The sequence below is a fragment of the Pseudorca crassidens genome, chromosome 8 (assembly GCF_039906515.1).
Source record: "Pseudorca crassidens isolate mPseCra1 chromosome 8, mPseCra1.hap1, whole genome shotgun sequence".
NCBI classification, from domain to species: domain Eukaryota; kingdom Metazoa; phylum Chordata; class Mammalia; order Artiodactyla; family Delphinidae; genus Pseudorca; species Pseudorca crassidens.
In genome coordinates, this window is record NC_090303.1 from 34830430 (window position 1) to 34853431 (window position 23002).

A 23002-nucleotide genomic window follows, 5' to 3' on the forward strand; every position below is an offset into this window, starting at 1 on the left:
CATCTCGGCCCCACATCACTATCTTGTTTTACGTACTCACACAGTTCCCAAGCTCAGCTATCCCACCTGCATGATATCTTACATCTCCTCTGTCCCCATAGCAACTAGTACAATGCCAAATGTACTCAGTAGGTGTTCAAACAATACCTTCTGATTTATTGATTGAATGATAACTGTGAGGCTTTTCTCAAATCTCAAAGTCTGAATGATGTACTTACTAAGATAGGAAAGTTTACAAATACAGCCTTAAAAGGTTTTCAAAAGAAAGCATCAAACTATGAATGACCATGGATTTCACATACACTGTAGGTAACCAGGGTTTTACTATAACTGTTGCTCACCTTCTCATGGGCAGCACTGTTAGTATTATTAAAAGATTTCTTGGGCTTCCCTGGCGGCGCTGTGGTTGAGAGTCCGCCTGCCAATGCAGGGGACGCAGGTTCGTGCCCCGGTCTGGGAAGATCCCACATGCCGCGGAGCGGCTGGGCGCGTGAGCCATGGCTGCTGGGCCTGCGCTTCCGGAGCCTGTGCTCCGCAACGGGAGATGCTACAAGAGTGAGAAGCCCGCGTACCGCAAAAAAAAAAAAAAAAAAGATTTCTTGAGTAGAAGGAAGAGAATGGACAGAGATTTGGTCAAAAGAGGAAAAGATTATCATCTGGGAACACAGCAGAAAATTCCACTTCTTAAGGAATTTGAAGTTATAATGATTTGGATGGCCTTCGTCCATTCATGAATTATTTGGTAATTGTTTAATACCTGCTATAATCATGTCATTGTGAAGGGTCTTAAGAATAGGTTATCTACCTTGTGATGCTTCTAGAGTAATAGCAAAAACTAACATATGACAGAACCTTAATAAGTGTGCTGTGAAAAGAACAGGCTAGGTGCTATGGCAGCAAACCATAGGAGGAGGATGTCACCTAAAAGGCAGACTGGGAGGGTCAGTAAAAACTTCCTTGAGGAATTTGCCAGATCCTTTTCTTACATAATTGCATCTCTATTCTGTCTTGTTCCCAAATATATACTGTCTGTTAGAAATCACACAGTACTGTTAAGTTGCTACAGGGAGTCAGCCCATTCAGCTGGATCAGTTAAAGTTGGCAAAACAGCAGCAACCCATTCAGAAAAATGAAATCATTCCCCAACATACAACACCCCAGGTCTAATCTCTGAACCCTTCTGTTTTCTACTCAGCTTCCCCTTGGCCCTTATATCCCTTTTGTCTTCTGTTACTTAACCACCCCTTTCAAGTTCAACCTCTATGCTTCTGCTAAAGACTCCCAAGCTGCCTTTTAAAATACATAATCAAGGGGCTTCCCTGGTGGCGCAGTGGTTGGGAGTCCGCCTGCTAATGCTAGGGGACACGGGTTCGAGCCCTGGTCTGGGAAGATCCCACATGCCGCGGAGCAACTAGGCCCGTGAGCCAGAACTACTGAGCCTGCGCGTCTGGAGCCTGTGCTCCGCAACAGGAGAGGCCGCGATAGTGAGAGGCCCGCGCGCCGCGATGAAGAGTGGCCCCCGCTTGCCACAACTAGAGAAAGCCCTCGCACAGAAACGAAGACCCAACACAGCAAAAATAAAAAAATAATAAGTAAATAAATAAATAAATAAATAATCTCTCTTTCCTTTTAAAAAAAAAAAAAAAAAAAAACATAATCAAGTATGATTATTTTTGAATGGTAAATAGGAGCTGTTTCCTCACCATGACTGAGGCTCTTGAGTGCCTCTCTATCCTGTCAGACCCATTTTGCAGATCCACTGAGTGTGCAGAGATAGGTCAGTTTATCTACCCCTTCTTCCCTGGAAGATTGTATTCTATTCCCAAACAAATGACAACCTGACTCCAAACTCTGTTCCTAGGCTTCTGTGCTCTCACATGCATGTGTACCTGTGGCCATTGATTACTTGCCTCCTGAACAACCCTGAGACACCCAGATTCCCACCACACTTCACCTTTGCACACCAACAGTTGAAAAAGGAGATGAATGAAAGGTCTTTTTCAAAATATATTTTTAACGTATAAATTAAGTTATATACATTATTGATAATGTCTTCTCAGATTCTAGAATTCCCTGCCAGTCTCCCAGTGTTCATGTGGTATCTCCTGTGATCTTTTGGATGGAGGGGGCCACTGTATATCTGGGCAATATCCAACAGCCTTCTTTGTATAACCAACTAATTCAGACTATCCTAGGCCAATTACTGTATAGCATCCTCAAAGCTTTGGAAAGGTGAGTTTGTGCTATTAAGGGTAAAGTTCTTGGGAACCCAAATTCCTCATAGGTAAGTCATATATAGGAGTGCCACTGTGCTGTAGAGGTAGGCTTCCAAATTTTAGGTAATTCCATATTTCTTGGGATTTTTCTGGGTGTTTTAGTTCTCTGCTCGTCAATAAAGACCCCTAGGAAATATCCTAAAGTGGATTGACCAGTTAGTAGGTCATTTGCCACTATGGCAGCTCCACAGAACTCAAAGGCCCAATTCTGGAGTACTCTGGAGCTTGAATTCTTTAACATAGAGCTAGAAGCATCTACAGGCTTACCTCATTTTATTGTGCTTCATCTTATTGTGCTCTGTAGTTACTGTGTTTTTGCAAACTGCACGTTTGTGATAACCCTGCATCAAGTGTATTTGTTCACTTCATGTCTCTGTGCAGCATTTTGGTAATTCTTACAATATTACAAACTTTTTCATTATTATTATATTTCTTATGATCTGTGATCAGTGATCTTTGATGTTATTATTGTAATTGTTTTGGGGCACCACGAACCATGCCCATATAAGACAACAAACTTAATAAATATTAAGTGTGTTCTGACTCCTCCACTGACATGCTGTTTCTCCATCTCTCTCCCTCTCCTCGGGCCTCCCTATTCCTTGAAACACAAGAGTACTGAAATTAGGCCAGTTAATAACCACGTGGTGGCCTCTAAGCAGCCAAGTGAAGGAAGCGTCCTATGTCTCTCACTTTAAATCAAAAGCTAAAAATGATCAAACTTAGTGAGAAAGGCAGGTTGAAAGCTGAGACAGGCCGAAAGCTAGGCCTCGTGAGCCAAACAGTTAGCCAAGTTGTGAATGGAAAGGAAAAGTTCTTGAAGGAAATCAAATGTGCTGCTCCAGTGAACACACAAATGATAGGAAAGCAAAACAGCCTTACTGCTGATATGAAGAAAGTTTTAGTGGTCTGGATAGAAGATTAAACCAGCCACAATATTCCCTTAAGCCTAAACCCAATCCAGAGCAAGGCCCTAATTCTCTTCAGTTCTGTGAAGGTTGAGAGAAGTGAGGAGGCTGCAGAAGAAAAGTTTGAAGCTAGCAGAGGTTGGTTCATGAGGTTTAAGGGAAGACACAGTCTCCATAAAGTAAAAGTACAAGGTGAAGTAGCAAATGCTCATGTAGAAGCTGCAGATAATTATCCAGAAGATCTAGCTAAGATAATTAAAATAAAGGTGATTGCACCAAACAACACATTTTCAGTGTAGACAGAATAGCCTTATATTGAAAGAAGATGTCATCTAGGACTTTCATAGCTACAGAGGAAGAGTCAATGCCTGGCTCCAAAGCTTCAGAGGGCAGGCTGACTCTCTTGTTAGGGGCTAATGCAGCTGGTAACTTTACTTGAAGCCAATGTTCATTTACCATTCGGAAAATCCTAGGGCCCTTAAGAATTATGCTAAATCTACTCTGCTTGTACTCTATAAATGGAAAAACAAAGCCTGGATGAGAGCATATCCGTTTATGACATGGTTTACTGAATATTTTAAGCCCACTTTTGAGACCAGCTACTCAGAAAAAAAGATTCTGTTCAAAGTATTACTGCTCACTGACAATGCACCTCATCACCTAAGGGCTTTGATGGAGATGGACAAGATTAATTTGTTTTCACGCCTGCTAACAAAAGATCATTCTGCAGCCCCTGGATAAAGGAGTAAGTTTGACTTTTGAGTTTTATTTAAGAAGTACATTTCATAAGGCTATTGCTGCCATAGATAGTGATTCCTCTGAAAGATCTGGGCAAAGTCAATTGAAAACCTTCTGGAAAGGATTAACCATTCTAGATGCCATTAAGAACAGTTGTGATTCACGGGAAGAGGTCAAAATATCAATATTAACAGAAGTGTGGAAGAAGTTAATTCCAACCCTCATGAATCACTTCGAGAGATTCAAGACTTCAGTGGAGGAATAACTGCAGATGTGGTGGGAATAACAAGAAAATTAGAAGTGGAGCCTGAAGATGTGAGTGAATTGCTACAGTCTCATGATAAAACTTTAACAGATGAAGAGTTGCTTCTCATAGATGAGCAAAGAAAGTGGTTTCTTGAGATGGAATCTACTCCTGGTGAAGATGCTGTGAAGATTGTTGAAATGACGACAAAGGACTTAGAATATTACGTAAACTTAGTTGATAAAGCAGCAGCAGGGTTTGAGAGGATTGACTCCAGTTTTGAAAGAAGTTCTGCTGTGGGTAGATGTGATCAAACAGCATTGCATGCTACAGAGAAATCCTTTGTGAAAGGAAGAGTCCATCGATGCAGCAAACTTCATTGTTGTTTTATTTTAAGAAATTGCCAAAACCACCCCAACCTTCAGCAACCACCATCCTGATCAGTCAGTAGCCATCAACATCCAGGCAAGACCCTCCACAAGCAAAAAGATAATGACTCACTGAAGGCTCAGATGACAGCATTTTTCAGCAATAAAATATTTTTAATTAATGTATGTACATTATTTTTTTTAGATATAATGGTTTTGCATACTTAATGGTCTACAGTATAGTGTAAGCATAACTTCTATATGTACTGGGAAACGAAAAATTTCATGTGACTTGCTTTTGCAGTATTTGCTTTATTGCAGTGCTCTGGAATCAAACCCAAAATATCTCCAAGGTATGCCTGTATGTAATTTAGTAAAAGGGCCAAGAAAACCCAAGTTCTGTACATGGGCTTTTCTGTTTTAAAAAAATTAAACCCAAAGGAATTGATAGGTGCCCAGTGTAGGAGAAAAAACCCATGTCATCTGGGCAGTATTTGAGAAGTCTATCCTGTGGGGAAGCGGGGTGTAACATCCAGTTATAGGTCTAACCGACGAAACATTTCTGCACTGCCAAGTAATTCAGTCAGAAGCAGCACTTGTCTTTTTTTAACTTCAAAATCAAACACATCTCTGAGAGGCAGGATTTGTCCAAAAAGCCCTGATATCTGACTTCTGATAATGCCCATAAGTTGATTTCTACCCCAGTAAGTCTACCACCAGATGATCTAGCCTGCAGTGTTATCCTCAGAGAGTAATGATTTCTGGCATCAATGCTATGCTGACCTGCAAGTAGCCAAGGGTCGGCCCTGGACATATATATTAACACACATGTGCTCCCTAACAGTGGGTGCTGGGCTTTATTCTCCAGCTGTGTCATGCTGTCTTCATTGGGGCACAGGTACCTATTCAGGACACCTCACCCCTTCTAACACCCCGTCTTAGTCCCATCAGATGTCACCAAGCATCGTGTGGCCGTGAAGTCTTCAAGAGGCATCAAACAAGTTATATCCTCTGAACTAAAGACTGGTACTAATAACATTTAATCTTTGTGTTTCCATTACCAACCTCAGGGGTTGGGCCCTGTGATTATATACATTGTCCTTCACCTTAGGGCTCTGTTTCTAGACGGTTGTGGTTGAAACACTCATCAAAAGGGACATTTTAAACCAAAATTCAGGATGCCTGAAACTGACTCCCTTCTTGAGTGTGTTTTTCAGTGTTATCATCTTCCAGATAAATTTTCTTGGAACTTGAGCCTCTTGTATCATTTCTTGAGGGTTTTCTTTTGCAAATTATGGTTCAGTTGTCTTCAATTCACCATATAAATCCAAACCAAATGCACAAAAGACAATAGAGTGATACCTTGGGAGGTATGCCTTGTACTAAGAAAGAGACCAGGTAGGTCATTTTTCAGCCAATAATTCAGTTCTGCTACAATGAGTTCTTTGTTTCCAACTAGAACAGCGAGTTCTACAGCAATTTCTGCACACCCCAAAACTTTCCTGCATTCTTTGTTTTACTGCAATCAATGAATACCTTACACCATTAGGCATAGCCAGCCTGACCTCCAAGCCTGACTTGAGTAGGCAATTAAAAAAGACAGTGCCTAGTCTGGCACTCCGTAAGGTACTTCCTTAAGGTTCTGTAGAATTTTGAATTTTTCTTTTAATTATTTTCTTTGTTTGAACTCATAATATTCTAAAGCTCCTTCAGAGCATAGTAGTCATCCCTCATTCTATAAGATTGAAGATCTTTTCCCTACCTAGTACCTGCAACAGTTACTAGGGAATTATACTGAATATATGGCCCCCACTGAAATCAGGAAACATGCTTGTACCTTGGAAAATGTTTGTGGTTCAATTCCAAGGATAGGACTCTGTTACCATATGTATATTTGGAACAACAGTACCTTGACTGTGGCTGTATTTTACCATCGGCATATCAACTCTTTCAATCCTAGAAGGAGGCTGGGTCCAAAATATCAAAACATCCCTGACCAGAAGCTACTGGACACCTCACATATGTAATGAGAAATATTTGGCACGTTTCTTCAGAGCTGACATATTTCTAGTCTGCTATTCTCCTGTCTTCATTACCAGCCTTTCCCATTTCCAGTCTTTCCAAACTCAGTCTCTCTCATGGACTTTAGCTTGAATTAGCCTTTGGTTGCTACTCTCGTTCCTCACTCTGTACTACCTGGGTGCTGTGATTTTTTTGGGCAATTCTCCAGAGTAATCAAACTGTACCAGTACTGATCTAGAATGGCAACAGACTCTATCTTTGACAACTGTTAACAGTGGATTAAAACAACAAAAACACCTGGGAAAGAGTGTAACAACTCTCTTCAAAATAACTATAGTAATGATAGTTTGGCTCATTGATAAGGTCAGCATGAAAGATCACTTTTTAAGACTTTATATGCTTTTTTAAAATATGAACTTCTAGTACTTTGAATAACAGCATTGAAAATAAAAGTGTCCTTTAGAATCATCTTAAGAGTATATATCCAATAAGACCACTATAATTTAACACTGCAATTTTAATTTAATGATCTTATTCGTATTTCCTAAACTAATTTCCTAAAGTTAGAGAAGATAATTTTAATATATCTATTTAATATTAGTAGTTTCCTAGCAAGAATCGATCCTAGTACTTTTGTTGAAATGTAGGACTGTTTTAATTAAATTATAAAATCCCAATGGAAATCATTTTGACTTTTATTACATTTTTCTTTCATATGTAAATTAGAGTAATTTACTTGCTGTAAAAACAGAAAGGAGGTCACATTAAGACTGATATTTATTATACTCCAATAAAGATATTAAAAAAAAAAGAATTGTAGGAAAAGAAAAAAAAAAAGACTGATATTTAAATTGGAAAATAGTCCTTTTAGTCCATAAAGGCAGTCTGGCAGTATTTTTTCCACACATTCATTTACTTATAGATATTAAATATATGCCAACTGAATAATTCAACCGAATTTGGCTAATTCATGTCAGTAAAATGTTCTTTTCTGTGACATGTTTTAAACCAATAAGGGGAAATAAAAAGTAAAACTAAATTAAAAAATGTATACACTAGACTCTCTGTATGACACTGTTTTTCAGGAAAATAGAATTTAGTGTAATCTGTATACATCTCAGAGCTTTACCAAATAGCACCTCGACATAAAGTAGTTCTCTTTATTCAGTGATCTATGGTGCATTCATTGTCTGTCACCCTCCCCCCAGTAATATTTAATGTACTAGACAAATCTGTCCCTAACTTTTTTTAGGACAGGAGCAAGAATACAAATCGTTGCAGGCATAACAGGATTAAATATTTAACAGTTAAAACCCAGGCTAAGAAACTATTACGTAAAATATGTTCTGTTTTCCTACATTGATAAACACGCATTGATAGTGCCCTAGAAGGCTAGGTGTGAATTTAGAATTTCAGATTCTTAAGATTTCTGGTTGGGAACTTTGCAGTGTATGTTGTTCCTCCAGCCCTCAAGCTGCCCCTCTTCTCTCTCACTTCTAGGTTTATTCTGCAAAGCAAATAGCCTATCACTTACCTGCATGGATACTCCAGCCTTTATGCCCAAGCTCTATTTATTTCCCCTCTCCTCGGGCTTGGCATATGGGTGGCACAGTCTAAAGAAAGTAGGTTGGGGCTGCTTGGGCAGAGAATTCTAAAGATGATCTAGAAGGGAATTGAAGACTCTGGACAGGCATGCCCCATGGATTCCTTGCCTGTGGAGAGGGCCAGAGCAAGGCCCTCCAAGGCCCGGGATAGAGACTCTGGAAGATACCCCTGGAAGATAGTCTGTTGTGAGGTTGAGCATACAGAGTCAAACCCACGCAGGTCTGAATTCTGGTTCTATTACTTATTAGCTAAGAGATCTTGAAGAAGTTATTCAATGACTCTTTAACTAGTTTGATTACCTATAAAATGTGAATTATCAGAGTACATACCTCAGAGGGTTGTGGGCATTAAAGGATATATTTTCCTATCATATATACAGGAGTGTGTCTGGCATAGAGAAAATACCTTACAAATGTTAACTATTGTTATTCTTTTAACTCCAGAACAGTGTCTGACACAAAGCTATAGATGCTTTAAGAAAATCTGAGTGTATAATGACTAAATTGATTAGAATATCTTGTTTTTTCATTACTTTTTCTAGTATTTGGTTAAAATGACTACAAATTTCAGTTTGTATAATCTAAGTAGAAATCAATTTTAAAATACACACTGAGGGTAAAGGATCAGGATTACTTTTCATATTAATTAAAAACAATGAAAATAATTATCACAGAAATTTGAAAGCAAAACAAATTTGTAAAAAGTAGATTAAAAAACTAAGTCTCTATTGTGATCTTTGCTAAAGATTTGCCTATCAAGTCAAGAGACTGCTTTTTGGAGTGGACTGGGAATGCAGAAACAAACATCCTTTCATGGTGTTAAACCTTTTATAGTAGAACTCACATTCAAAAGAAAACTGTATTTCTTAAAGTTCAAATTCTAGTGAAGATTAGAGCTGAATAGGGCTTATTTGCTTAGCTGCCCAATTTAAAACTGATCACTATTATCCTCACCTCATTCACTGAGTCATTTACTTCAAATAATTTATTAGGGCCTATTGCATGCCAGGTATTGAAAATGCGGAATCAACAGGCACAGTTTCTCCTCTCAAGGAGGTCACAGGTTGATGTGGAGACAGGACTTGAACGAGGAGCCAGAATGTTAGGCATGGGATGTTCTGGAAGGGCTTTGCATACCATGCAGAGGAGCCTGAAGACAATGGAAGCCATGAAGATTCTGAGTAGGGAGGTAAAGTGTGGACAAAGGTTTGAAATAATGGAGACTGGTTAGGACACTCATAGATTTTGCCAAAAGATTTGCCTCATGGAATGAAGACTATTTCAGGCTTTCTCTACTCTATTGGCATTGTATTAAAAGGAGCAGATAGATTCGAGAAACCATTATGGACAGAGTTGATGCTAAAAAACAAAAATCTCCATTTTCCTTTAGTCATCTTACCTAGAATCACCCACTTATTTATCATCTTGTCACCCCCCCACTACCTTTCACCTCTTTTCTTCCTAGCCATAAGTGATAATTTGATGACCTTTAATAGCAAAGGGGAAAAAAACTCCTATTACTAACAGCTTAGAAATCCTAGTGTATCTTTTTGCCTCCCATTTTCAGGAAGGAGCTAAACTATAGGAAAGATTGTGAAATGTCTGACGTGTATCATAGAAAGAAAAAAATTTAAGAAATTTAACGTTATCTTACTAGAATGACCTACTCTGATTATCCTGTATATAATAGTAGACTGTCCAGTCCCTCTCAGGTCAGTTCCCTCACTCTGCTTTATTTTTTCTTCTTTTTACCATATATATTCACACACACACACACACACACACATATATATACACATGTGTATGTATGATATATGTCACATGTGATAAATTGTATATCATATATCATGCATATATACACATGTATATATACATGTATTTGTCTTCTTCAGTTAGAATGTAAGCATCATGAGAGCAGGGACTTTGTTTTGCTCTCTGCTGTATTCTTAGTGCTTAGATAGAGCCTTTGATGTCTCAGCATTAAACTCTTTCCCGAAGAGTCACAATCTCTTGCACTCTTTGGATGGCTCCCACGGAAAAGAGAGGTGAGGAGAAAGGGCCATTCTTCCATCAATGAGGTGATGAACAGAGAATAAACCATCAGCATTTACCTGTGCATATATGGAGTAGTCTTTAAAAGAAGCATGGCCCTTGGACACTCAAAGAGATCTGGAAGTTTGCCATGAAGGAGGTGGGAACTCCAGATGTGTACATTGACACGAAGTTTAACAAAGCTGTCTGAGCCAAAGAAATAAGGAATGTCCTATACCATATCCATATGTGGGAAACAAGGGTGAAGATTCACTAAACAAGCTCTATATGTGGATAACCTATAAATCTGTCACCACTTTCAGAAATCTATAGACAGTCCATATAGATGTGAACTAACCGCTGCTGTCAAATAGTTATAAAACTGAAATCATTCACACACACACACACACAACAGAGCAAAAACTTCTGCCTGAAGAAAGTACAGCAGTAGACGCCTTGAGCCTGGCATATACTGGAAATGCCATGCTCTAAATGACCAATATTGGTAGACTACTGGCTATGGCTAATCACTGTAAATATTTAACAGCCAAAAAAACACTTACTTTGTAAAAATGCATGGAGAAAAAATAATATGAATATATTAAACAACATAGAGTATCAAGCTATATAATAGAGTGGCTCCAAATGGCTAGGAATGCTTTGAGCCCTATGTTGATCAATGGTGTGATGCCTTGTACCATGATTTTGTCCCTTTGAACACTGACTGAACTGGTTACCAGCTACTTAGTAGCTCAATGTCTTTCTCTTTTCCTTTCTTATAACCACAAGTCAAACACATTTGTAACACATCGGAAATCCTGTGGGAGGCAGAGTTTCACTCCAGTTTATGCCCGTAAGGCCACATGTCTTCTCGCCCTTTCTTACTCCCATATGAAAACAACCATAGTGAGGTGTATATGAGGTTGAGAGTATTTGCCTCCACAGGAGGTATGTTTTCACCATTCCCTGATTCACAAATCTTTATCCTCCTCGCTGCAGTTACTCCGTGAGGGTAACAGCATTACATGGCATAGCCCAGCAATCTCCAGGGAAGGAGGTCCAAACTCTGTTCCTAGGCTTCCGTGCTCTCACATGCATGTTACCTATGGCCATTGTTTCCTTGCCTCCTGGACAACTCTGAAACACCCAGATTTCCACCACAATTCACCTTTGCACACCAACAATTAAGAAAGGGGATGAATGAAAGGCCTTTTTCCAAATATGCCATGGGCCTCCTCATGAAGGTCCTCTATCTGACAGTCACACTGAATGTATAACTTCAACATCTAGAAACTTTTTAAATCAAGTATGACGCAGCATAACCGAGTTCAGATCCCATCTTTTCTACTTACTAGCTAGGTGATTTTCAGTGAGTTACTTATCTCCTCTGTGCTTCAGTTTCCTCATTTCTATAACAGGAATAACAATTCTACCTCTCTCATAGTGTTAGTATGAAGGTTAAATTAATGTGGTAAATCATTTATATCAGTGCATGGCACAGAGAGAGAGCTACCCAGTTGTTTGTGAAATTACATGAGCATTGCACTTTCTTTCCACTACATATAGAAGCCATACTTATATGACATCTTTAGGATACAACTGGAAAAGTTACATTTTTAGAGATTAGCAGTTAGGTCACCTACTTAAGAAGCTCAGTATTTAATTGTTCAATTTAATAAAATGCAATATGCATAAGCATAAAATATTTTTTCTATGGCTTCTTTTATAATCAATAAATAGCTTACAGAATACATTTCATATATAACTGGAGAAGATACATAGGGCCTCACAGTCCTCATGCTGGCAAAACTCCTCTAAATGTGTAGACTTGGGCTGCAACAGGGACTAGAGTTCTGAGGACCAAGAAGGACTGAGCATAAACAATACAGGATTGGTTATGAATGTTGTCAGGTCGTTCAATGAACATATAAAAAGACTATTTCTTTATGTCACTTTGTTAAGGTAAGATTCAATAATATCAAAAATAACATAATTTTTATATAAGTTACTCATTGAGACCTATCACTGAGACCTATCAAACCAGTGAAAAGACATCATTTAAATGACTGAGAATGCTATACAACAGGCACTTTCAAAGAGGATGCTTTGAGCATCTTTCCTTAATAAGTACAAACAAGAGAAAGACTATATCACAAGGCAAACAGTTTATTACTTTTTAAGAAAACTGGATGGTCTCATATCAGGCCCCATTTATTAAAGTTTAAAGAACTTTAGATAAAAACTGTACCCTCTGAGATCCATCTAGTGATCAATAGAATGGCCCTGGGGGAGAGGAGTGGTGAACAAAGTGAAAATTTAACATAAACTATACCTGGATAAATCTAATTTAGCAGGTGGGGCAGAAAAGGCTGTTAAAAAACACAGACCAGATTATCTCAAATACTTTATTTGCTTCAAGGAAGGTTCATTCAAAATGGAGTACAGGAAAATTGAAAAGGCAATATACTGTTGCTATATCATGTTATTTCTTATGTCTCATAAAAATATCAAATTGGACTGAAAACTGATTATCTTGTTAACTGTCTACATTAAATCCTATTCAATAGTGTCCCTTTCTCTTCTAAACTATATCCTCTGACTTTCCTTGTTTTATTAAAGTTACTAATTTTGTTTTCAGTCCAATCAAGGCTTAATTAGCTTAATAGGTATATATATTCATGAATAAATAATATATCTTTAAGACTTAAACATACATTTAAAAAAATATCAGCTGGTTAATATTATTCTAAGATCTTTTTCTACCTGGTCAGTCCTCTTATTCTTCAGAGTGCTATATATGGCTCTACCACTTGAAGATATCCTATACTTAAAAAAAAAGTTATGGTATTAATTCAACTCAACTTTTATCAAATCTGAGTGGACGAAAGAAAATCACAGCAAAATCAGCTTTTTAGGCAATTGAGGTGGTGAACTGACCATGGAATGTGGGAGAAACAGAGAAATCAAGGGTGCTGCCAAAGTGTTATCCCAAACTACTGGAAGACTGACATCGCTTACTGAGATGAATAAGTGTGTGAAAGGAGCAAACCTGAGGGAGAAAATTGGAAGTTTGGTTTTGACTATGTTAGGGTTAACTTTGCCTTTAGACATACAGTGGAGATGTTGAATAGGCAGTTTGCTAGACCCTCTGGAGATGAGATGAGAGGGCAGGACTGGAGTTGTCAGCATAGAAATGGTATTTAATACCCAAGACCTGATCAGTCCACCTGAGACCAGTATATATCTAGAAGAGAACATCTGAGGGCTGAATCCTGGGCCACTCCTATATTTGGAGGTTGGGACATGAGAAAGAACCAACATCAGGGATGGAGAAGGAGCTTAAACCAAGAGAATGTGGGTCCAGGAAGCCAAGGAAAGAAGTGTTTCAAAGGTGGGAGTGATCAACAGTGTCAACTCGCCGACAGATGGTAGGTCAAGAAGGATGAAGACAATGAACTGACCATCGGATTGACAATAGGAAGGTCACTGATCTTAACAGAGTGGTGTAACTTCAGGGATAGTAAAGAAATCCTGAGCAATGGATTAAAAGAGAAGGTGAGGAGAATTGGAGATAGCAAGTATGGACAACTCTTTCAAGAATTTTTGCTACAAAGGAGACAGAAATAGAAGATGAGAGCTATTACAGCATGTATGGATATGCATATGCTGCAAATGATCTAGCAGAGAGGAGAAAACTGATGGTGCAAGAGATAGGGGGAACATTCCTTAAAACTGAAACTCAAACAAGGTATACTTGCTGTGATTCCACTGGAATAAAGTAATTACATTTGTCTGTATTTTTTCTTTTTCATATGCATGCATACTTTTTAAAGAATATTTTTAATGGAGCTATATAATAGAACCACTGAGAAGCAAATACTTGAAACTGTCTTTGCCTTTGCTTGCCTCCCTCACTTCCGCATTCCTCCCTTTAAAGATAGTGGACGTTCTTGTGGCCCTAAATTTTAGCTAAAAAAATTCGTGTTATGGGAATTAATGAAGCGTGCTTCTCCTCCAGTAGTATTTTGATTTACTGATATATTTTAGGACAAAATGATATGAGACATTTGCTTCAAAATAGTCTTCTTGGGGGAAGGAAATGAAATGCGTGGGGGAAGACATGAAAGAAGTTGGGCTTCAGTTGATAGTTGATGAAGCTGGGTGATGGGTCTGTGGTGATTCCTTACACCATTCTTTCTTCTTCTCTGTGTGTTTGAAAATGTCCGTAATATAAAGTTAAAAATTAGAAGAAACATAGTGTCAATACCATGCTTAATCCAAAGAAATCCATTAAATGGTGAAAATTTTGATAATTTGGTAACAGGTGAAAGAACTGTTCAGGGGCACAGGAATTTTTATGTCATTTTTCAAATCATATCACCTACTTTGCTGGTATGATTTGAAAATATACAGCACAAACATAGCCTTTTCATATACAGTACAAGCTTTTTTATCGGAAAGTATCTCAGTTGCTTTAAGATAGAATTAATTTGGATGCTTATTGTGCAAATAATTTGGAAAACTGGATTTTTAAAAATGAAGCGTTGGTTCTCTTAAATATCCTCTCACTTTAGGTAAGCATAAAGAATTCTGAAACTTATTCTATAAAACATGTTCTGAGGTAATATACTACACTTATAAAACAATGCTAATCCAGTTGATTGTTATGTAAAAGAATAAATAGTTGATTATGCACAGAAGGTGAAATTTCAGCGCAATAGTTACCACTTTCCAAAAAGAAATGGTAGTTTCTGAAATTTGTCACTCTTATGTTGCTATATAAAAATTTAGGTTAAAAAGATTTTTAGCCTTTCAAAACTAGCAAATGTAGAAACAGCAGTGTTAGTACATTAGCTCTTCAAATATTAACCATTAGGTATTCTCTAGTGTTTTCCAGTTACTCATTAACCATTTTATAGTGTTACTGTTTCTCTGATTGTCGGTAATTTCCACCAAGGAAAGTTGAAAAACAAACTCCAATAATTTTTTTTCTAGATCAGAATAATGTTCAGATTTTATTAATAACATCCCCCTTTCTCACTATATATTCATTATTAAAAGTCCACTATGTATTTGGGACCTGTAAATTCTACTTCAAAAATTAAACCCAAAGTTGTGCTGTTTATGGTTTCTTTTGTATGGCTTTATTGCCCTCAACATTTCCGTGGTGTAAACTACTGAGCAAGGGAACAAGATTTCCTTTGTAAGTGATACCTAAATTCCTATTCTGCTTTAAGCATCTAATTTGTACTGTGAAGACATATAATTTGAGACTTGTAGCTATATCACAAAAGTACAACAGTTTACGCTGATCTCTAATTTTCTGAGTTGTACTGGCAATAATTTAAATTTTTTGCATGTTTTTAACTGCAGTGCAAACCAGTATACATCAGAAATCTTTGTATATTGACAGAGACTAGGAAAAGGATGCCTTGTTCTGATTTCAGATAAGCATTCCCTTTTCACAACTGCAGGTGCAAGAGAGCTCATTCATAATATTTGCTTCAAATCAGCTACAGTCACTGGATGGAAATACAATGCTATTACACGAGAACTTGACTAATCTTTACAAACACAATGAATATTTTTTAAAAACTCACAATTACTAGCAAAATCTGGGGGCAAGTAGCACTTTTTCTTTTGCCTAAGTATTGGGAACAAAATATACTCTGTTGACACGAGTTTTGGTCATCTTACTAGTGTATGTGTGTGTGTATGTATTTACTAAATCCAAAAAAATACTTTGTCACTTATTGACACAGGATGGAGTTATGCTCAGTGGTGTCACTTAACCGATAATTGATAATGTTACTTTTTCCTTTGCCTTAAGTTTCACTTATTTTGAAATCAACTTATAAGCCAAAAAAGAGCTACAAGATAAAAATTAACTCTAACTGCTCTCATTTCACACAGTTGGATAAATCTTCTTTGGAAACCAATATTAGACAGCTGTGTATGCAACCAATAAGTGAAGCTAGCATGTTTCCATTATAAACCCTTATTTATAAGGTTATGACTTGATGGTTTTAATTAGCTTCAGGCAGAAATTTGGCTCATCAATTCAAAGCATAGGAGAACATTTTAGTATACAGAACAATTACAACTCTCCTTCAATAGGAGAGGCCAGAGAAAGGCTCTAATAGAATTTAAGTCTCAATGACCAAACACAGATAAAGTAAACGTGTTCCAAAAAGTATGGCAATAATCATTGCATTGGCAAAAATAAATATTTGGCCTACATTTAATACCAATAAGAACTCATCCTAAATTCATGATTATTATTATCACTTACTTTATGTCTTACTGTTTGCTAACAATCCAGTACTGCCACCTTAAATTTGCATCTAATTCACAAGTGCCAAAGCACCTTTTCATACACTATTTGACTTGAGCTTCTCTTTGTGATTTGTAAAATGAGGGGACAATATCCTATATAAAGAAGTATCCTCTCCAAATCAGGTAGTTCTGACAAAAGTGGCTTGCCTGGACTGAAAGGTGTCAATCCTGCTCTCGGGTTCTGTCTCAGGGTCTCGGTCTCAAGGATTGATCTCACTGAGGGATGAGTTAGCTAGGAATTGTTTCTTGAGCTGAAAAAACAGTGACTTAAAGCAAGAATATTCTTCATATATGTTTAAGTCATTCAAGCTGAGCACTATGGTAGAGGAAACTTGTGTGCAGCTATCCTTTTCTTTCATGGACTCAAAAACAGAACGCTCACTCTCATTATACCAATTTATCCTCAGGCTTGAATCAAATGCAAGCTAGGGGTTAGTGGACCCACATACTAGAAAGATGGGGAGCATCTTCAAGGATGCCTTCAAGGAGGATGCTTTCAAGGAGGATGCCTTCAAGGACGGGGCAGAACCCCTAAACGGGCTTCTGTAAATACGGCCCACCACCCTCCCAAACTTCCATGCTATTACTGCCTCCCTCAGCAATACACAGGGTCTCCTCAGGTAATCAGTTATTGCTGTCCCTCTAGGGAGGAAACGCTTGACACCTGGCCTCCCTCGAGCCACCTGCAACGGAGAACGGCGCCACACACCCACCCTTCTGAAGTTCTCTGCAGATGGAGGCTGTCACCGGGCCGCTTACCTGGCCGGGATGCTCTTCGTGACAGCCCAAGACCTTTGAGGAAGGGAAGAAAACAAAAGAAAACAAAACAACTTACCACTTTGGCCCAGTCCAAGAACAACTGAAAACACCCAGGCCGCCCGAAGGAATGGGGCAGGACCTGGCCTGCAGTTTTGCAGGCAGACTAATGTGGCAGTAAAAAAAGCCAGGGCCGAGCGGCACATAATGCAAAGCAGCCCGCACTGCACCGCGCCCGCCGCCTGGCTGCTAACCGGATGCGCGCTCGCGCTCCCGGGCGCGAAGTGCCAAGTGTTGCTAGGACGTTTCCAGCAGGCCCGGCAGGCGGACCCCGCGGCTCGGAGCAAACGATGCAGGTACGGCGGCCTGAGCACAGCTCGGCATTTCAGGGCCCCCGCGGCCCTCCCAGCTCCGCACGGCTGGTCCCGCGATCTCCGCGAGAAGCACCTCCTCTGACGGCCAAAGGCCCGGGGCGGCGACGCGAGCAAAGGCTCCGCAGCCCGCTCTGGGACAAAGAAAAGAGCTTTTGTCTCTCTCCAGCCGATGGGGCTTCTGCTGCATAAATCAGCTTAGCGAAGAGCCAAACACAATCAAACCCAAACAAAGCCCGAAGCTGGGGGGAAAAACCAGCCTAATGTACATTCAGTGGGTGATGCTGCCTCTGTGGGAGGGGACGCTGGCGAGGCCGAAGGGGAAAAAAGTCGATGGCGCATCAATGAGGTCGAGCTTCTTCCACAGGTGGGCAGGGAAGCCAACTTCACTTAATTGCAACTTTGCAGCCTCGTCAGCTGAGCAGCGGGCAAAGTCGAAGAGGCAGCGTCCTGGTTGGCGAGGGAGGAAGCTTGATGTGCCAGCAGCAGGGGGAGGCGGCCCCGGAGCGCCCTAGAAGCCCCCGCCGGCGCCCGCGGACACCGAGTGAGGCATCGCAGCTCCCTGCTTGACCGGGAGTGGAGCGCACGGCCGCGAGCGCAGGAGGAGAGGTCCCCCAGGGGTGCAGGAGCCTGGCTTCACGGGGGCGGGTGCTTCGTGCCCTCGTCCTTTTGGCTCCAGTGTGCTGCTCAGGCGTCCCGCCGTCCGGAGCCGGGACAGCTGTCGCGCTCTGGGATGCACCCCGGAGAGGATGAGAAGGAGGCGAGGCTGGCGAGGGGCGGGGGAGGAATGGTCCTGCCCCGGCCCCGCTGGGGTGGGGAGGGAGGGTTGGGGCTCCCAAAGTGCGGCTAGCTAGGCGCGTTCGGGCTGCGAGTTGCTAGGAAACCGCCCCACGCTACACAGTTCCTTGCCGCGGAGGCTCGGGCTGCAGCAACAGCTCGGAGCAGCGTGGGCGGGACATTGGTGAGGCATGAAGTCACCGCGGCCCACACTCGCTCTTTGTTTTGCTCACTCCAGCTCTTTTTCCTCCCCTTGGCTCTGAGAGTTGCCATTCCCATCGTTCACAAGAACTCCTGATGCGTAGCCGCGCAGCAGGAATCTCACACCGTGTTCTCTTTCCCCCTCCTCTCCGAATCCCTACATCCCAACGCTCGCCTAGGTGGCGCGGAGACTAGCTCAGCAAGACTGGCAGCTGTGCGCAAACCCCAGCCTCTGACCCCGAAGCTGCGCGTTCCTTTGTTGGGAGATACTCACTGCTCGGCAGCTGCCACAGACTACGTGGAGTCCAGGCACCTTTCCCCGCCCCCCAACACCCTCTGTTTCGCTGGTGAGCACTGCCCACTTTGCTGGCAGAGTTCGGAGCTCACCCTTTGCCCCACCCCGAGACCGTCGTCTCCCCAACCCTTGGAGAGTTGGGCCGGTCCGCAGGGGCTGTACCCGGAGTTGCAGCTGAAATTTCTCACGGCTCCTTCTCCACTCCGAGCCTCAGCCCTTGAGGTGGACAGCCCTGCTCTTCCCAGGGTCTGGTGGTGGCTCTGGGCTTTTGCCAGTCACGGTGGATCTTTTGACCTTAAGCGTCACCTTCCAAATAAACGGAACAAAGAAGTTACAAAGGGCGGCGGAGCAGAAGAGTGAGACTAAAGAGAGGAGGTGGGAGGGCCGTTCTGCCTGTTGGCAGCTCAGAAATATCGGTTCAAGCCTGGAGCGGGTGTTAAGCCCGGCAACTGTCGGAGAAGCCGCGCGCCTTCTTGGGTCCCATTCCTACGACGTTACGTCGAGGGAGGGAACCCAGTCCCCCGGATTGAAAACAAGGCGCTGTTTCCAATCTGAGACACAGGCTGATGGTTCTCTTTTTCCTCTAGGGGCAGGAGAGGTTCCCCGTGGTAAAGTCTGACCTCTCATTTTTCCACTAGCAGCCTGCCCGATATCTTTCATAGAGCACCGCCTCTTACAGGCATCAGAGCATTCCAGCCAGGTCAAGGTGAAATATGCGGGAGTTTCCCTCCTTCTTATTTGTTTAATAGTTTCCATCTCCATATTTGGAGTAAAAAAACAAGTAGGAGGCTTTCTCGCTCTTTATTTTTCTTTCTTTCTGTTTTCTAATTGTTAACTGAGTGAATGGAAAGTACCTGGTTAATAAACCACGACATTAAAAACTCCCCCTTTTCAGGTGTGGACTGCACGTTGGGGCCCACAGGCTTAGCTAAGCAAACCAGGAACGCAGGTGGAAAATTACAAGTGCCCTGGATCTACAAAGCAGGTCCTTTTGAGAGACCAAATGAATGACCCAAACCTGAAAAAACTGATGCTTGTAAACGTAATTCCACTCTTGGCAATGTACTCTATATAGAATTAAATCCAGCCCAGCTTCATTTTTTATTTTCTTTCCTTAGTTCCAAGTTTGAACAGCTATAGTTTTGCTTTCGGTGGTCTTAAAGGAAGGATCCTGAAAAATGGCTGGAGTGGGGATGAGGATTTGAAATTTGAACACAAAAGGAACATATTCAGGCTTTGATTAGTGACTCTTCAGTGAGGCAGCATGTGTATTCTCCAGAGATTAGTTCACAACCCTAAGGAATGCAGCCACCCTTGAGACAGTGCAGTGCTACAATAAAGAAAAAAGGTCAATCCATAATCCCTATAAGGATGTATGTGTAAGTACACTCTGCATTGTTGAGTGACTATCACATCAGAGTTTTATGACATTTTTAATTCTTAGTATTGGAAATGTAAATGGAAGTTACAATATTAAATAAAATAAATTTATGCAAATAATGAAAGTAACTGTGAAATATGATAAGGTATGTACAAATTTCTTAAACTCTATGTTGTTAGATGTTGATATATTCTATATACTAAGCCAAAACAACTGTGTAGCAAGAGGAATAAAACAAAGCTTGTAAATCGGTAAGCTTGTAAATTTTGAAGCCCTTTGGAAAGAAAGAATTCTGTGTTGTGTTATATGAAGCCCATGCAAATATATGTCAGTATACCAGTTTTATGGAGATGTTGAAGAATAAGCACACCTCCATATATTGTCACTCCCCCGTTGCAAAGAGGTTATAATTCCGATTATCAAAATAAAATAAGAGAATATTGCAGCTGTGAGACTATGATTGCAAATTATTTACTAACAAATTATCTATACATTTGGGGCTGTATTACAAAGACAAAAGGGAATTCTCCCGAGTCTTCCAAATCATCTGTAAGGGTTTCTTACAGTAAATATAACTAGTGGCCCAGGAGCAAAAAGTTTGCTTGTTTCCAACAACAATAAAAAAAATTTCACCACAACTCGTCCTTTTTCCTGTAAGAAAATGTACAGGATATTGTGAAGAAATGTAGTATTATTCTCTTCATATATTACCTGAAGAATTCTAACAGAGAAAAAATGTTCCAGAAGATGGTGACTTGAGTAATTTTTGTTTCTTTCGTGTTCTGCTGTCTTGCTTTGAAATTTCTGACAGGTGATTTTTCATCATTTGTGTTAATGAGAGCAAGTGAAATTCACAGATAGTCTAAAAATAACATTTTAGCTATTCATTTCAGGCTTCCTATCATCAGAATCTTTTAGTTGCTAATAAGTCATAAAATTGGATGAATTAAGTTTCTGACCTACTACTCCTTTAACCTTGATTTCTCACTAATAGTTTATGGTGAGAAATGAATAAGCTATAGACAGTTAACAGGAGTGAGAGAGACATCTGAGAGACTGACTGCTCCTTTTAGTGTGTGTTCAACCTTTAAGTAGATTTTGTCCAAATTATTGACCCCATAGTTACAGCTAAAACCATATTCACATTTTAATATTTTATCTTTCTGAAGTTGGATCAGAGATTTTCAAAGTTTTATACAGAGGTTTTAAGCTGATGTTCACAAGTTGTCTACGAACTTGCTTCATCTACAGCTTTTAGGAGATGAATGATCTGAATGATCAAGCCAGTGGGATATAGTATTATGACTATGACTTCTAGATTCTTCCAATGATAAAGAATGTAAGCCACCAGGAGGTAATTTACAGAAAGTAGTGTTCCTCATACTGTGAACGGAGGACTGCCTACAACATAGTCACCTGTAGAGTGATTCCTTACTCTATTCCAGGAGATTCTGAATTCGTAGATTTGGTGTGATGTCCAGCAATATGCATTATTACAAACTTCTCAAATACTTCTTTATTTACTGTGGTTTAAGAACCCCTGCCATAATGGATTAATGCAGAGACTCCTCAAAGGCCTCATGTGTGCTTAGTGATAAACTCCAGTGTCAGGTGCAAAGTCAAAGAAAAATGAACTGCTGGAGCCAATGCCTCTTTCCAAGGTATTCTATGGATGAATAACTGTGTGAGATGTTAATATTTTCAGAAATAAGACTTCCATGATTAAGTTTAGGAAATGCTGGGTTAAAGTTAAGTTAAATCCTTTGCTGGACAATTTTTTAGGAACTTAAATAGGCTAACATGCAACTGGATTCTCCAAAGGAAGAATCCTTTATTCAGAGAACATCTCACAGACTAATTTTACATAAAGCACACTGCTGAACTAATACTACTGTAGAAATGTGGAAACTAAAAACCAGGTTGATGAAGAGGCTGACCTCACTTCTTCAAGAGAATTACTGAGCAAGCATGAATCAGAGCTCTGATTCTTCACCACCACCTCATATCAGTGATGACTTTTGGTTTCAAGTAAGAGTCAGACTGTAACTGTCATAAGTAAGAAAAGGAAACTATTCGAAGTAAATTGGGAGCTCACAGAATTAGCAGGAGGCTGAGAGACCAAGATTAAATAAGGCCAGAAACCAAGGAAGGCGTAAGCAGTAGCAGTAAGTCTCCAAAAAATAAGAATGCTCTCTAATCATCCTTTCATCTTTGGACCACTTGCTTAAGATTCAGAATCCTGGTTGAGAATATCTAATTTTCAGAACTTTCATCGCATGCCAGTCCCCTGGCTTTCTGGGAGTGGAGAGAAGGAAGGAGGAGCTCTTTTTGCCTTTGGCTTCCTTAGTGGAAAATAAAATACTATTTTCCAACAAGATGACACAAAATTATCTTAGGTTGATGAAGGAAGCCCTGTAAAGTGACAGATGCTCATTACTCACATATCCTGAATTCCATGGACTACTGCTTTGCATTACAGTTGAATTTTAGGTAATGATGTAGCTTTAATTTAGCTACCCTACCCACTAACCAATGCTTTGGTTGACAATATTAGTTATTTTCATGGATGCTTTTGAATGAAACATTTTATCTGTGCATAGTCAAATTCTAGCTTTCTGTTATCCTTCTATATATAGCACATAGCAAATTAATGCTTATTTAGCCTTTAACTGATTATCAGTATGATTATAGAGA

The 23002-nt window shown here is 40.1% G+C and overlaps 1 protein-coding gene across 2 annotated transcripts in view; it reads right to left on the reverse strand.

Annotated features, from left to right (window-relative positions):
* ITGB8 (integrin subunit beta 8) overlaps window positions 1-19513 on the reverse strand; it is a 98151-nt gene extending 78638 nt beyond the window's left edge. The window contains exon 1 of one of the 2 annotated variants that reach the window (XM_067746187.1): window positions 17363-19513. In XM_067746187.1, coding sequence (XP_067602288.1) covers window positions 17363-17489 — 127 coding nt within the window. In that variant the 5' untranslated portion in view covers window positions 17490-19513. The remainder of the gene's footprint in view (window positions 1-17362) is intronic. The other variant, XM_067746186.1, reaches the window with a different exon arrangement.
* Window positions 19514-23002: the final 3489 nt, after the last annotated feature.